General features: G+C 41.5%; 1 protein-coding gene and 1 long non-coding RNA gene across 4 annotated transcripts in view; one reads left to right on the top strand and one right to left on the bottom strand.

Annotated features, from left to right (window-relative positions):
- Positions 1-16,861, top strand: part of BCL2L11 (BCL2 like 11) — a 44,810-nt gene that overhangs the window by 8,115 nt on the left and 19,834 nt on the right. Inside the window, exon 2 of one of the 2 annotated variants that reach the window (XM_060754479.2) lies at positions 606-1,038. In XM_060754479.2, the coding sequence (XP_060610462.2) occupies positions 633-1,038 (406 nt within the window). In that variant the 5' untranslated portion in view covers positions 606-632. The remainder of the gene's footprint in view (positions 1-605; positions 1,039-16,861) is intronic. The other variant, XM_060754480.2, reaches the window with a different exon arrangement.
- LOC137096008 (uncharacterized) overlaps positions 10,719-16,861 on the bottom strand; it is a 259,018-nt gene continuing 252,875 nt past the window's right edge. For both annotated transcript variants that reach the window (XR_010909126.1, XR_010909124.1), the window contains exon 6: positions 10,719-11,594. This is a non-coding gene — a long non-coding RNA (uncharacterized lncRNA). The remainder of the gene's footprint in view (positions 11,595-16,861) is intronic.

Below are 16,861 nucleotides of genomic sequence, written 5' to 3' on the forward strand. Positions count from 1 at the left end.
GAAAGGAGTATAGCAGGGCTGCATATTCTCACCCAGCCTATTTAACTTGAGATCACAAAGCCCCGGAAATCTGGCTACCAGTATTAAAATCTGTAAAATCAGGACAGTAAATAAAATAAATAAAGAGCAACTCCCAAAAAACAGGGGAATTCCAGACAAGAAACAATCTGGGCCAGTTAACACCTCCCAACAAAGGATTTCCCCAGGCTTTGAAGCTGCAAGGATATTCAGTGCTAATCAAGGTGGCCAGTTACAACATTCACACTTGCCTCCAACAGACAAGAGTTCTTTCTCCCACCCTGGACATTCCATAGGTATATAAATCTCATTTGCCTAGTTTCCAACAGACCTGTAAATATAACAAGCTATTGACATGTCCATCTCTTCCTGTGTATGTCTGTTTTTGTTTCTTTTAAATTTTAACATGACAAGTAAAACTAGCACTTGAGATTATCAGGATGGAAAACGAAGCGTGATGTGCATTGCTAGCATTCTAGTAGTGATTTTGTGCAAATCACTTCTATTAATGTAGCACCCCTGAATTCTCAGTGTGATTTGACATTTCTCCTCTCTGTTGTCTCTTTTCCTTTTGTTTTTCTTCATAGGAGGAAGGAAGGGGAAAAAAAGGCCAAATGGCAAAGCAATCTTCTGATTTGAATTCTGAGTGCCACAGAGAAGGTGGGCAACTGCAGCCTGCTGAAAGGCCGGTCCAGCCCCCGCACCTCCGGCCTGGGGCCCCGACCTCCTTACAGACGGAGTACCCAGGTAACCATTCGGGCGAGCGGGACGTGTCGTCACCTGGTAGCCCTCAGGGACCATTGGCACCACCCTCCAGCCCCAGCCCGTTTGCGACCAGATCCCCGTTGTTCATGTTTGTAAGAAGATCCCCACTGCTCTCCAGGTCCTCCAGTGGGTATTTCTCTTTTGACATCGACAGGAGCCCTGCACCTATGAGTTGCGATAAGGCCACACAGACGCCAAGTCCCCCGTGTCAAGCCATCAACCATTATCTAAGCACAATGGGTAAGCAAAACCATGGTAAGAAGCTTTTGCACACGTGTTCTGAATGTATCTCTTGTGAAGCTTTTGTTCCTGCTGGTTTTTGTCCTTTTATTGAATTTGAAGTATCAGCTTATAAAGTATAGCAGTGTGAATGGTGAGCCATGGGACTCTGCCATCAAGTCTTGGGGACCCTTTTGCAGGCCTCATGATTCACTATGATGGTTTCCATATAGGTTTACCTTCTCCCGTAAAGATTCCAGATTAAATGCATGTAAAATCCTTTGTGCATTTGAATAATAGAAGTAATAATAATATGTTTGTGTTGGTGGAATGTATGTAATTACCTGTTTATGTACTATCTGTCTTTGTGAATTGTACAATGGCATTGAATGTTTGCCGTGTATGTGTTCTGTAATCCGCTCTGAGTCCCCTCGGGGAGATAGAGCAGAATATAAATAAAGATGATGATGATTATTGTTACACCTATAAAGAGGAGCCCCCAGTGGCGCAGTGGGTTAAACCCCTGTGTCGTCAGGACTGAAGACTGACAAGTCGCAGGTTCAAATCCAGGGAGAGGTGGATGAGCTCCCTCTATCAGCTCCAGCTCCTCATGTGGGGACATGAGAGAAGCCTCCCACAAGGATGATAAAACATCAAATCATCCAGGCGTCCCCTGGGCAACGTCCTTGCAGACGGCCAATTCTCTCACACCAGAAACGACTTGCAGTTTCTCAGGTTGCTCCTGACACGACAAAAATAAAAAAACCTATAAAAATAAGAAGCTGAAAATTGAAAAAAGTACTTTCTCTAGAAAAGTATTTTGAGTTCGCAAGGAAAAAAAAGATTCACAGGTCACATCACATGTATCATAGAAGTTTTAAAAATTGTTAATTTGTACAGAGTGGAAACAGGTTTTGGACCAGAGCGGGCTGGCTAGGTTTTGACCCTTTCCTGCCTTGCCATGGTCCAGATGAAAATGATCTCTTTAGGGTGAAAGTGTCTTAGCCTGAAGGTGCGATATTATTTACTACAACTTCCAGACTATCCTAGTAACCATGGTGGAGCCTGAATATTAAAAGTAACCTTTCCAAGCTCTGGATCGAAGTATCAATTGATGCTACTGGGAGTTAATACCCCTGGCGGTAGCGGTTAGGGGAAAAACTACCCTAAAATATAAAGCAGAGCATCCAAAAACGATCAGGATACAAAAGTTGTGATTCAGCTTGACAGTGAGCAGAGTGTGAGGTGCCATGTGACGTGGCTGTAAAGAATGCAGAGTTTAGGAGACAAACATGCAGAGTCCAATATTTTAAAAAATCACAAAATGTTTATTTACAATAATAAGAAATAACTGCATTTCTTAATAATCAAGAACTGGGTGTGAGCTACTCGTAACACCCATCTCTTCCAAGGTTTCAAGAGAAGGAAAAACACATCACTGCATCTCTCCTGACAAACAAGCAGAGAGAGATCTCAAAGCACACAGCACATATTCTTCATACTAAAGTGTAAGAAGACAGAAGTCAGATTCAAAAAGCTTGCAGTAGAAAAGTATAAATTTTAAACAACTAATAAGAATGAGAGGAGAAACAGGAGAGAAGAAATAGATACATTCCTCTTCACTAAACTAACTGCTTCTCGTTGAGAACTTGAGACTTGGACAGTGTGGGGTTGAATTCCAACACTAGCAGCAGTTTGTGTGCGATGGTAGGATCATGTGGACTACAGTGACAAAGAAAAAGATTACATCATTCATGCCAGAATAATAGATTGTAGGGCCCTTCCCTTCCACCCAGCCATATAACCCAGAATATCTAGGCAGAAAATCCCACAATATCTGCTTTGAACTGGGTTAGCTGAGTCCACACTGCCATAAATTCCAGTTCAAAGCAGATAATGTGTGATTTTATTAGGCTTTGTGGAAGGGGCCTTAGAAAAGATAGGGTTTTATGTGTTGTCGAAGATAGGGTTTTTGTTTTGTTTTGTTTTTTTAAAGTACAACTCCAAATTCCACCGGCATCATGGTTGGTGGCTCTGTTGGCTGGGAGATTCCTAGAGCGGTAGTCCAAAAAGTAACTTCTTCCAGCTCTACAGCATATTGTGATTCTGACTAATCTTTTGCACTTGGTAGTTACCATTTCAAAATGTGGCACGCAATGGAAAGTGATATATAGTTACTATTCAGTGAGAGTATCATGCAGTTTGGCTGTAGATTGAAGAGTGTGGCTAAAACACCCCAGAAAGCATTTGCTTCCCGGGCCTTTTCGGGCACCTTTTGGAAGAAGGGAAGCCTCTGAGATGGCTTTATTTTCAATTGTGTGGTTTTTTATAGGAGGGCAGAATGTAGATGTTTTGCAATTCAGTGTTTTCTGACTCCCAGACTTTTCCCTTTCCCCTTTTAAATTAAGCTGTTGTACTAAAAAGAGTGGGTGTCAGTCAGGAGTGCTGGATTTCTTGTATTAGACTATGAACTCAGTTTTGATACTGAAAACAACTTTGTGGTCTCAGCTGCGTAGCCAGATGTGGCGTGTCTCTTATTCCTCCACGAGCTGCTATTTTGCACCTGACTCTTGCTGGGAAGGACCTTGAGTTTTTAGAAACTAGAAAAATCCAATCTTAGAAGCCTGAAATCATTTCTCTTTTGACTTGGAAACTACAAGAGCCTTTCCTTGCCACTTCCAAACATCCGTATAGACTTCATTAGACTTCATTGAAAGGGTTTTTGCCAGATACCATCTTCTGTCTGGTTTCCAGGTGATTTTGAGGTGGTTATAAATGACAGGTTCTGAAAACTGCTCTTAGTTTTCATACTTTTTAGTACTGTTGGGCCAGTGAATTTGCATATATTCTGCCACCTCAAACAGCTGAAGAAGAATGGATTAATGTTTGAGGGCCTAAAAAATGTTAGGGTCTTCCCTTTGAATTTTGAGTGACCTGAGGAATTTCTTGCTTTTTTACAACCAGCCTACCCAGAAAGACTGTGGTTCAGGCATCAGCAGCAATTCAACTGCTGTGATAATTTCTTGGCTGCTGTTATTGCAAAAATGTAGGGTAAGGAAGAAAGTAAGAATGAAAGTGGCCAGTCTCTTTAGAGCAGCATTTCTCAACCTGAGGGTCAAGACCCCTGAGGAGGTTGTGAGGGGGTATCAGAGGGGTTGCCAAAGACAATAAGAAAACACAGTATTTTCCGGTGGTCATGGAGGTTCTGTGTGTGATGTTTGGCCCAGTTCTATCATTGGTGGGGTTCAGAATACTCTTTGATCGTGGGTGAACTATAAATCCCAGCAACTACAACTCCCAAATGTCAAGGTATATTTTCTCCAAACTTCACCAGTGTTTACATTTGGGCATATTGAGTATTTGCTCCAAGTTTGGTCTAGATCCATCCTTTTTTAGTCCACAGTGCTCTCTGGATGTAAGTAAACTACAACTCCTAAACTCAAGTTCAATGCCCACAAAACCCTTCCAGTATTTTTTGTTGGTCATGGGAATTTTGTGTGCCAAGTCTGGGTCAATTCCATCATTGGTGGAATTCAGAATCCCCTTTGATTGTAGGTCAACTATAAATCCCATCAACTACAACTCCCAAATGACAAAATCAATCCCTCCCAACTACACGAGCATTCAAATTTGGGCGTATCAGGTATTTGTGCCAAATTAGGTCCAGTGAATGAAAATAAATTCTGCATATCAGATATTTACATGACGATTCATAATAGCAGCAAAATTACAGTTATGAAGTAGCAATGAAAATAATTTTATGGTTGGGGGTCATCACAACATTAGGAACTGTATTAAGGGGTTGCGGCAATAGGAAGATTGAGAACGACTGCTGTAGACCCACTCATCCTTGAAGATCATAAGATACACCAACAGAGACACTTCATTTTTAGCAGCCAGCACATTGGGATAGGGGCAGATAAATAAATGAGTAGTAGTCACACCATATGCTTTTCAATGTTGTATAGAAAAACTAGTACTCATTGGCTTACCTGTGCATATATCCCAACATGAAATTAAGCACCAGCAATCTAAACGTGAAACTGTGCCATACCTAGGCAATAAAGACATCTAGCTCCCTATTTATTCCAACTCTGTGTGGTGCAGTATAACTTATTACAATCCTTTTTCCTTTTGTTTAACATAATCTGGTTACTTAATTTGATTGTGTGTGTGGGTAGATGTTAATACTTTACACGGCTACTTGAAAAGATTTTGTTTTGTTTCTCACAGCACTGAACTCAGGCTACATGGGGAGGTTTTTGTACAGGCATGTTCTCAAGGCATCAAACACCACATCTTTCAAAATCTAATGCTGCAGATAGGTTTACCTTCCTGTTTTTATCGCAGACACAAGGCATGCTCTTTAAACTACAGCAATTAGAATTGGAAGCAGTAGAGTCTTTTTCTTTGGCATTCTAAAATGATTTATTGTTGCTGTGTAACTGAAAAGCTAGGACATTTATAGGGAAATACCTATGCATGCTGATAATATGGTGATCATAAAATGAAATCCAGGAGCCCCCGGTAGCACAGTGAGTTAAACCGCTGATCTGCTGACCGAAAGGTCACTGGTTCGAATCTGGGGAGCGGCGTGAGCTCCCGTTGTTAGCCCAAGCTCCTGCCAGTATAGCAGTTCGAAAACATACAAATGTGAGTATACCAATAGGTACCACTTGGGCGGGAAGGTAACGGTGCTCCATACAGTCATACTGGCCAGATGACCTTGGAGGTATCTATGTACAACGCCAACTCTTCGGCATAGATATGAAGATGAGCACCAACCCCCAGAGTCGGACACAACTAGACTTAATGTCAGGGGAAAACCTAAAATGAAAACCAAAATAGTGGGACATGCTTGTATTTTTAGAGTTGCTTGTCTGTAGAGAATAGATGCTACTTGAAAAATGACACTATGTTGCCTTTTAATAGTTTCAAGATAGGCAAAATTCTACAATTTTGCTTTTTTGACACTGAGATTCAGTGGTAAGGACATGTTGAATCTCTGCTCTAAGGTCCCTTCCAGACAGGCCTTATGTCCCAGGATCTGATCCCAGATTTTCTGCTTTAAACTGGATTATATGAGTCTACACTGCCATATAATCTGGGATAAACAGAAAACCTGGGATCAAATCCTGGGATATAGGGCCTGTCTGGAAGGGCCCTTAGTATTGACAACAGAAAACCATTATCATAAGAGGAAGAGCAACTGCAATTACCACCCATAAAGGGGCTTTGTGCACTACTGTAGGTTAAAGTTGTAAATTATCAAATACTTCCTGTGGTGTATCTGTGTTGAATTAATTAGGTAAACAGTTTCAGCAAAAGTAGTATTTCTCCCAGAATTCATTTGTTCTTATGCTATAGTTGCCACCCATGTTCTGAGGAGTTGGGCAGTATGTCTGCTGGTTAAAAGAACATATAAAATGTGAAATATGTATTGGGAAGAATACTTAATTGGGTTGCTGTGAGTTTTCCGGGCTGGATGGCCATGTTCCAGAAGCATTCTCTCCTGACGTTTTGACCACATCTGTGGCAGGCATCCTCAGAGATTGTGAGAATGTCTGCCATAGATGTGGGCAAAATGTCAGGAGAGAATGCTTCTGGAAACATGGCCATACAGCCCAGAAAACTCACAGCAATGAGAACACCATGAGAACACAAATAATTGCTTTAGATGTTCAAATTCTGCTACAAGGTGAAAATGCAATCGATACATATCTGCACATTCTTGTAGATTGAAAAGACGGTTCTAACATAGTTCAAAAGGCAGGGAAGTTGATTCATCTTGAAACAGATTCTAAAGATACCACTCTTTTGTCTTAGATGCTTTGACTGTATTAATGCGCTGAACTATCTGTTCTTGGTATTGTAGCATAGCATAATACTTTCACACAAAACCAGTAACATTAGTTTCAGTGGGACACGAAGTCCAATCAGTGTATATAGGATTACAGCTTGAATCTTCAGCTGAATAAATAAACTGACATCCCCCCTCTTTTTTTTGCAAGCAGTAGAGTTTTTCAGCCAATTCAGCCCTGTGTGTTCGTAAGTTAGGACAAATCCCCATAGATAGGTGCAGAAACACTCTTCTGTGTTGGCACTCCTGCAGATATCCCAGGAATAGGATAAGACAACAAAATATGTGTGCGCTTACGTTTGGTAAAACCATAAGCCGGTTTGATAGCAGTAAGTGATCTAGAGTGATAGCAGTGGGTTCATAGTATCCATTGAGGTTTGGTATCTACAAAGACTCCTTGTAGTTTACCCAAATCTGTAGCAACCAAGGTGGCGCCTTGTGCTGGCTGAACTGAAGGTCGGCGATTCGAATCCGTGAGACAGGGTGAGCTCCTGTCTGTCAGCTCCAGCTCCCCATGCAGGGGCATGAGAGAAACCCCCCACAGGATGGTATCACATCCGGGCATCCCCTGGACAACATCTCTGCAGATGTCCAATTCTCTCACACTGGAAGCGACTTAAAGCTTCTCAAGTAGCTTCTGACATGATAACCCCCCCCCCCCCAACCCAATCTGTGGATTCTCATATCTCATTGTATACAGTGTTCTAATAAACTGTGTCCTTAATAAAAATGGCAAAATCAAGATTTGTGTTTTGGATTTTTTTGGGGGGGGGGGGGAGTATTTTCAAGCCACGAATAGTGAAATCCATGGATATGAAAAACCAACGGTCGGTAACCTCTAGCTCAGGCATGGGCAAACTTCGGCCCTCCAGGTGTTTGGACTTCAACTTCCACAATTCCTAAATCTAGAGTTTCCATCTTTAAGAATTGTAGAGTTATGTTAGAATTTGAGATAGTTTTGTGTGTGTGTGTGTGTGTGTCAGGAGCGACTTGAGAAACTGCAAGTTGCTTCTGGTGTGAGAGATTTGGCCGTCTGCAAAGATGTTGCCCAGGAAAGCCCAGATGTTTTGCCATCCTGTTGGAGGCTTCTCTCATATCCCCGATGAGAAGCTGGAGCTGACAGATGGGAGCTCACCCCGCTTCCCAGATTTGAACTGCCAACCTTTTGGTCAGCAGTCCTGCCGGCACAAGGCAAATTTGTGGGAAAGAGTGGAACCTAATTATGACAGACCTCCTCCATACCAGAAATACTTCCATTGAGCCTACACAAATACAAAAAAAGAGGAAGTATAGTCTCCAATAACTTGTAGCATCCGTAAACTGAGATATGTTTGGATCCATCACACAGCTTCAACTAGGCTAGTATTGCTGCATTTGGCCAGTTAAGATTGCAGTTTTAGGCTGAGTAAGAAAATTCAGGTTCAAATCCCCATCCAGCTATGAAGCTCACTAGCTGATTTTGAGTCGGGCACTATTTCTGCATCTAATCTAGATCATAAGGTTGTTGTGAGGACAAAAAATTGGAAGCATAATCATATGCACCACTTTTGCAGGATATAAAACTAAATGAAACAATATATGAACTTTCAGTACTCTGAAAGCACGTATATCCACCTGCTATGAATTGTATCTGCTTAAGACAAAACATATCTAGTTCAGAGAGAGGATAGAAAGTGGATTATAGCCTATGTATCCCACTTATTTTGTAAACAGGCAAAGGAGATAGTCCTAAGAAATGAGTTTTGGCTGTTTTGATCATTCTTTTACAAAGGTTCCCAATTTTTCCTCTGTTACTTGACTTTCTGTAAGTGTTGCACCTTTACCGTAAGTGTTTCTCATGATTGCTGTTTGTACGTATGCATGGCAGATCATGCAGAATGAACCAGATAGAAATAACTAAGCCACTCAGGTGCTATCATACTAGGAATGGGGTTTTAAAAGTTTAATCCTATGGTAGTTTATAATCAGTTGTATCTGGAGCAGAGATTGTACATTTTAATATGTATTTTTTTTCTTAGAGACATATTTATGAAAATCTTTTTCATGCAGCTTCAGGCAAAATTTACATATGAGTTCAGATTGAGGAAACGAGGGGAAATTTTCTGCATTGTGCAGTTTATATAACCACTTCCCTTTCTTTATATTCCAGGTGAAAGTTGATTTTGAGCTAGATTTGTTTTTAGAGAAGCTCCATGTGTTCAAATGATTCCATTTCAATAAAATAGTCTTACATTTATATCAGGAAGATAAGATTGTATATTGAAAAGTCTCCTTAAATAGTAAAAGCAAAAATACACATTACATTAAAAATGGACACATTGGTTTGGACACTCCCCAATGTTGGTTTAGACAAGGCACGGACAAACTTTTTTGCCTTGAGGATGCATTGTGGGCCTAGCGGGGAGGGCTGGGCTGGGAGGAAGGGCAGCTGGGCATGCGCTGGATGGGATGCGCCGGGGAAAGAGAGGGTCTGTGAGAGGGTGGGGCTGGGAGGATCCCCATCCTTATGCTGGGAGGAAAACAGGACATGTAATCCTCCTCCCTGATCCTCCTCCCCTGACCTTTGGGTTGTCCTCTTGGCATTATGCCAGGAGGAGGGCAAGACAGGTGATGGCCGAGAGCACTCTGGAGGGCTCTCAGCTGCTGCATGTTTTCTTTGGGCTGTCCTTTTGGCATAAGGATGTGGCCATTCACAACGTACTTATTCTGGAAGGAGGGCGAGACATGCAGTGACTGAGAGCACCCCAGAGCGCTCTCAGCCGCTGCGTGTCTTCTTTGGGCCATCCTCTTGGTATAAGGATGTGGCCATTCGCACTGTCCTTATTCCGGGAGAAGGGCGAGACATGTAGTGATTGAGAGCATGCAAGAGAGCAGCCACTGCATGTCTTCTTTGGGCCATCCCCTTGGCATAAGGATGTGGCCATTCACACCATCCTTATTCCGGGAGGAGGGTGAAACATGCAATGATTGAGAGCACCCCAGAGCGCTCTCAGCTGCTGGGTGTCTTCTTTGGGCCATCCTCTTGGCATAAGGACATGACCATTTGCACCATCCTTATTCCGGGAGGAGGGCGAAACATGCAGTGACTGAGAGCACCCCAGAGAGCACTCAGCCACTGCATGTCTTCTTTGGACCATCCTCTTGGCATAAGGACATGGCCATTCGCACCATCCTTATTCTGGAAGGAGGGCGAGACATGCAGTGACTGAGAGCACCTCAGAGCGCTCTCAGCCATTGTATGTCTTCTTTGGGCCATCCTCTTGGCATAAGGACGTGGCCATTCGCACGGTCCTTATTCCGGGAGGAGGGCAAGACATGCAGTGACTGAGAGCATGCCAGAAAGCACTCAGCCATTGCATGCCTTCTGTGGGCCATCCAATTGGCATAAGGACTTGGCCATTTGCACCGTCTTTGTTCCAGGAGGAGGACGAGACATGTGAATGAGGAGTGCTCCAGAGGGTTCTCTGCTGCTGCATGCCTTCTTCCACCATCCTTTCTGCATAAGGATGCGGCGGGCCACCATGTCAGGGACAGGGAAAATGAGGAGGGTCTGAAGTAAGTGACCAGGGGGCCATATTTGGCTCGCTTTGCCCATCCCTGGTTTATACAAATGGATGCAGTCTTCAGAGTAACTAAAATCAAGACTGGACATTGTTTATGTTAAGCTACATGCTCAATTGCAATACTGCCACCATTATGATCGAAAAAAGGAATGATTATAAGCCCTAGAATTTGGCTGATAGGGTCTTGATATAATGGATAACTTTCAGGGTTTAATACTTTTTTTAATAAAAACGGTGAGTGGCTTCGGCCATTAACACATTATAAGAGGGTAGAAGTGCAAACCATCCTTGCATCCTCTGTATTCAAACACATTTTCCAATTTATTCAAACTGTACTTACATCTGGCCCATGTATCTCACTGCACATCAGAGAAAAAGATGCAGTTATCATTTTAGAAATTACACCCCAGAATTACAGCATTTACATTTTGATGTCAGCCTATTTTATTCCATCTAGATGTCATCTTCATAACTGAGGGATCGTTAGAGGAATCCCCTTCCCACAAAATAACAGACACAGAGAGGTTTAATGTTATAAATCAAAGGTTGGAAAACTTATTTTTTTGTGCCAGAACTTCCAAATTTCCTCAACCAGCAATGGGAATGGTAGTCCAAAAAGTTGTACATACAATCCTATAAGTAGTTTTGTGTGGTCTGTATAAACACTTATTTATTTTACTAGGTTGTGCACCCTTCCCCTGGATATTGGGGCTGTATTATCTCAAACTATAGATGGAAATTTGTATAGTGAAATACTTACTCCACAGAAATTATTTCCAGGTATATAGAAAACAAGGAATCATGGAGAAATTTCTGTTCAGAAACTTGGTTTTCAATTGTTGATTTCTCTGCATATGGAGGTGTGGTGGGGGTAAAGGTTGCCCCTTGACATGATGTCTAGTTGAGCCAGCATTGTCCATAGACTCCTCCAAGGTCATGTGGCTGGCATTACTACATAGAGTGTTGTTACTTTCCAGACGAAACAGTACCTATTGATCTACTCACATTTGCATGTTTTCGAACTGCTAGGTTGGCAGAAGCTGGGGCTAACACCGGGAGTGCACCCCGTTTCCTGGATTTGAACCTCCGGCCTTTCGGTCAGCAAGTTCAGCAGCTCAGGTGTTTTACTCGCTGTGCTAGTGAGCCTTTTCCAATGAGCCATGTTCCATCTGAAAGATAAAGAATTGAAACTTAGGTCTAAATGGTCAGAATAACATGGATAACTTTTAAAATATTGCATGTTTTATTATTGCTATAAAAACATATCTGCTGTACTGATCTGTTCGGAAAGAGCTGTAGATGGCATTAGATAGACTTGTAGTGTTTTCCTTTCCCACTCCTGGGATGCGGCTGCTACACTTCCTAGAGTTCACTAGAGGTCCTTCTGACTCCAGTCCAACAGATGCTGGTCGTTGGAAGCAGCCACAGCTTTGCTTGCTTCCCAAACAGCTACATGACCTCTCTGCCAATGCTTTTGCTATTTCTTGCTTTTTATACCGTGATGTGCTGTGGGGACGAACAGGGAGGAGATGGTGTGAGGCAGAAAGTGGGTTACTCCCTGCAAGTGGTTATTTCAGCTGCTTTAATATCCACCCCTCAGGCCACAAAGAAAAAAAAACCCTGGTGTTTTCTTTTTATAGTAGGACTTGCCTACTTGGGGGAAAAAATACACGGGCTTCTTGCTAAGAAATTTGGGATGTGGCAAAAGTGTACAATTGGCAGCACTTAGTAAAGTTGGATTAATTGCAAAATGAGATGCCTGTGCTTCAGAAAAAAGGTTGGTTGTGTCGAGGACTTGGGTCTGGATTCTGGAACAAAGTAAAACTGGATTTTGTTGCAAGTATATGGTAGTACAGTGTTAGCAATTGAACTAGCATAGTTAATTGTAGAAGTAGCTATGTTACTGGAGGGATATATTATTTACTTCAAAGCCTCTAGTGCTGGTGTGAGAATTTGCATGTATTCTGTGGGAGCTCAAGTAAACTCTTTTTATTAATCTGAAAATAGGACATTTAGCATTTTTCTTGAATAGATTTAATAAGTCTGTTACTACTGAAGCTGGAGCACTGCTGACTGAAAGGTCGGTGGTTTGAATCCGGGGATCGAGGTGAGCTCCCATCCGTTAGCTCCAGCGTCTCATGCGGGTACATGAGAGAAGCCTCCCATAGGATGGTAAAACATTCAGGCGTCCCCTGGGCAATGTCTTTGTAGACGGCCAATTCTCTCACACCAGAAGCAACTTGCAGTTTTTCAAACCGCTCCTCACATGAAAAAAAACACCTACTGAAGCTTGAATAATGTTGAAATAGTTATTCATTAGAGCTTTATACCCATCTTCAAACTTTAGGTCTGCTTCAAAAAGCCGGTCTGAATCCCTTTAAAAGTTTTAAATAATAATAATAATAATAATAATAATAATAATAATAAGGCTGGACTCTTGAATTCCAGTCATCTGACTGTTTCTAGAAGTCTTGGGATATTTTTGAGTCCGATAGAAAAGCTGGACTGACTATGAAAAAAATATCTTTGTTTGGTTTAGTAGTTTAAGGCAGGCTTTGAAATGAGCAGTTTTTGCCTTTTTTTCGGAAGGCATTGCATTCATGTAGAATCTTTTCAAGTAGATTGTCAGTGTTTGATACACAGGCAGTCCCCAAGTTATGAACAAAATAGGTTCTGTAAGTTTGTTCCTAAGCTGAATTTATGTGTAAGTTGGAACATGTACATTTTAAGTGTAACTCCAGCCAAAGATAGATAGAAGCTTTGTATAGCAAAGGGAAGGGTTAACATTTCTATAATGTTTGTTTTGCTATCTGTGCCCTTGTTCAAAAGATCCCACCTCACTTAATGTCACTGTTGTCATTGGATTTTGAAAAATTTGGCTTGTTGTGGAACCAAAGAATGGTGAGAAAGTTTAAGTGGAGACCCCTTTCCCCCATGATAATTCTTCCAGGAGCAAATTTCCCTTCCTAGGCCAGGATGTAGATCTCTTCCACATCCTGTTGTCTCAGCCCAGTACTTAACTAGGAGTCATTTGTAAGACGGATGCTTGTAACTCGGAGACTGCTTTGTAAAGACTAGCATACCTGTGTTCAGTATTCCCTCGCTACTTCACGGTTCGCTTTTACCTGTGTATTTGTGTTATATCACTCTTTATATCTATCTATCTATAGATACACATGAGAATCCTTTTTGTATTGTACTTCACAGGCTGCTTTGTTTTCATATTTTAGATGTACCTCATGCATGGTATGTGAGGTTTTCCTGTACAGATGCGTGTCATATCAGTACTGTATTGTCAACCTCAGTGTTCAGAAACTATGAGTCAGGCATGAGACCAAGAATATTTGTATATTTGGTTTCTGTGTTGGGAAAGGCACACTGAAATTCTTAATGGCTTTTCTCAGAAATGGTGTGATTTGAAAGGAAAGCTAAGAGTCTCTCAGTTTAGAAACTTTAAACCAAATACTGTAGTCATTGTGATGTATTTTGCAATTCTGATAACATAGCTAAATAATATTGTGTATATAAAGAACATGTAGTTTTATTTTGTCTCCTGTTCTCTTGCTTACCTTGTTTCTTTCTGAGGCTAAATTGAAGGAAATAAGGGTATGTAAAGGCAAGTAAGCAGTTCCTTCTTGCAGCATAAATAGCTTGGCTGCATTACTAAGAATTTATTAGCTATGGCATCACATTCCAGCAGCTGTTCTGTTCTCTATCTTAAGTTAATGTGACTGCTTAAGTTGTTTTCTACTAGGGGTTTGCAAAATGGCACAGAATTCCATTCTGTTTTTGTTCTGTTTTTGGGTAGATTCTTCCCAAAATGGAAACTGAACTCAGGGTTCTGAGTTACGAATCCAAATGGCCCCATTCCTAATCTCCCGGAATTTTCCCAGAAACAGAATGGGGGGCACCCAAAATTCAAAATGAAAACAGAACAGATTTGCACATCCCTATTTTCTACATTGTGTTGGGGAATGCTTGATTTTGGCCCCTGCTCTCCAGTAGTCAATATAACACTGTGTTTTTTGTTCTGTTTTTTAATTTGGTTTGATTTATTTTATTTATTTATCATATCAAAAGCAAACCAAGGGCACAGTTGTAATATATTAAAAAAAAACACAAAGTTAAAAAAATTTGCAAAGTTTAAAAAAATTGCCCCGCCTATCTCCGCAATTGCATCTCCTTCTATGAACTGGCACGAGCTCTAAGATCTTCTGGGGAGGCCGTCCTCCCGGTCCCACTACTGTCTCAAGCGCGGTTGGTGGGGACAAGAGAGAGGGCCTTTTGAGTGGTGGCCCTCCGTCCCCGGAACGCCCTCCCCTCCTTTTGTAAGAGCTTGAAGACCTGGTGGTTTCAACAAGCCTTTGAAAATGACCAGTTCTAACTCAGCCCCACACATTGTCTAATACGGCCTTATTCTTCCTACCAGTTACCCCGATTCTTTCCTCTAATCGGCCCCGGAATGAACAGCCACAGACCCGTACCTAATATTATTGTTGCCTGCCATAACATTGCACTTAATTCCCAGGCCCCCTAGATTTTTTGGGCTTGGACAAACCTTGGCCCGGCCTTTTAAATTTTTAATTGTCTTGAACAGGCAGAATGACTTTTAATATATGTGTGTTATGGTGACAATTTTATGCTTATATTTTGTTTGTTAATCTTATGGTTATGTTGTTTTTACTCTGTGTGTTTTGTGATATTACTTGGGAACTGCTCTGAGTCCCCTCGGGGAGATGGAGTGATATATTAATAAAGTTTTATTTTTTATGTCCTTTGACCAGTAGCTGGCCACTTGGAGTGCCTCTGGTGTTGCTGTAAGGAGGTCCTCCATTGTGCATGTGGCAGGGCTCGGGTTGCATTGCAGTAGGTGGTCTGTGGTTTGCTCTCCTCCACACTTGCATGTCATGGACTCCACTTTGTGGCCCCATTTCTTAAGGGTGGCTCTGCATCTCATGGTGCCAGAGAGCAGTCTGTTCAGTGCCTTCCAAATCGCCCAGGCTTCTGTGTCCCCAGAGGGGAGTCTCTCATTTGATATCAGCTATGGCTTGAGGTTCCGGGTTTTTGCCTGCCACTTTTGGACTCCAGCCTGCTGAGGTGTTCCTTCAAGTACTTCTGTAGATCTTAGAAAACTATTTCTTGATTTAAGGCATTGGTGTGCTGGCTGATATCTGAACAGAGGATGGGCCAAAGATGCAACCAGAAGCATCTGGTTTGAAAATGTATATATTCAAATGTTAAATTGGAAAGATATTTGAAGAAAAGAACTTTGCTCCATACTCACAAGACATATAAACTTGCTGCCACTTTGCTATTACAGACTTCGATAAGGGTTTTTCAAAAAGATGGACCCCATTTGAAATCACTACTGTTTTGAAATTAGGTCCATCATCCTGTATACACTTAGTACCTGATGAGGGAACACCTATGCTTCCTTCCAGTTGCCCCATTCTATTTAGGCAAAGACATTTTGTGGTACAGAGCCTATAAGCCCACTTAGAAACTGCAGTGTCATGTTTTAATTCTGCTTTCCTCATTCAGGGTCACTCTGTAGTGTGGAATACAGCTTAATCTGTGGACTTGGAAATCATGTACTAGGTATTTTGCTAGTGTGATGTGTAAAACAATGCAAATGGATTAATTATACCAGGGTGCTAAACTGAGAAGAAAATGTGATATGAGACACATTACAGACATCACTCCATAGCAGTACTTTATATTTTGATATATATTCTGTTCAATAATAAATGACATATCATTGTTTTAGCTCTGTATGTTTAGAATGCATGATATTGAAAATGTTTATCTACTTTGTGCTGCTAAATGACTTGACACTCCTGGTGTTTTTGATCATGCGTTACCACAGAAAGTCCTTCATGAAAGCCTCAAACTGATTTCACTGTTAACCACATGAAACATTTTGTTAATTTCTTAACTTGCAGAACCTCTCATCTGAAGTCAGCATAGGTTCTTAATATTGTCCCTTTGATGCCATTTTATTGCCATACAGTTTTTGGTGAGCAGCTGCACAGTTCTGCTTTTGTGTGCTTATGTGAAACTAACATCTTGGCAAGTCTTGTGTGATGTCTCAGCAGATGGCTTCTTGATAGAAGAGAGCATTTCTCTTCTTGTTTGGTTGAGACCTTTGCCAGATTGTGAGTACAGTAGAGTCTCGCTTATCCAACATAAACAGGCCGGCAGAACGTTGGATAAGCTAAAATGTTGGATAATAAGGAGGGATTAAGGAAAAGCCTATTATACGTCAAATTACGTTATTCAGTTCTTGTGGGTTTTTTCGGGCTATATGGCCATGTTCTAGAGGCATTTCTCCTGACGTTTCGCCTGCATCTATGGCAAGCATCCTCAGAGGGTCTGAGGATGCTTGCCATAATTACGTTATTATTTTGCAAATTAAGCACCAAAACATCATGTTTTA

The sequence above is a fragment of the Anolis sagrei genome, chromosome 1 (assembly GCF_037176765.1).
Source record: "Anolis sagrei isolate rAnoSag1 chromosome 1, rAnoSag1.mat, whole genome shotgun sequence".
Taxonomy (NCBI): Eukaryota; Metazoa; Chordata; class Lepidosauria; order Squamata; family Dactyloidae; genus Anolis; species Anolis sagrei.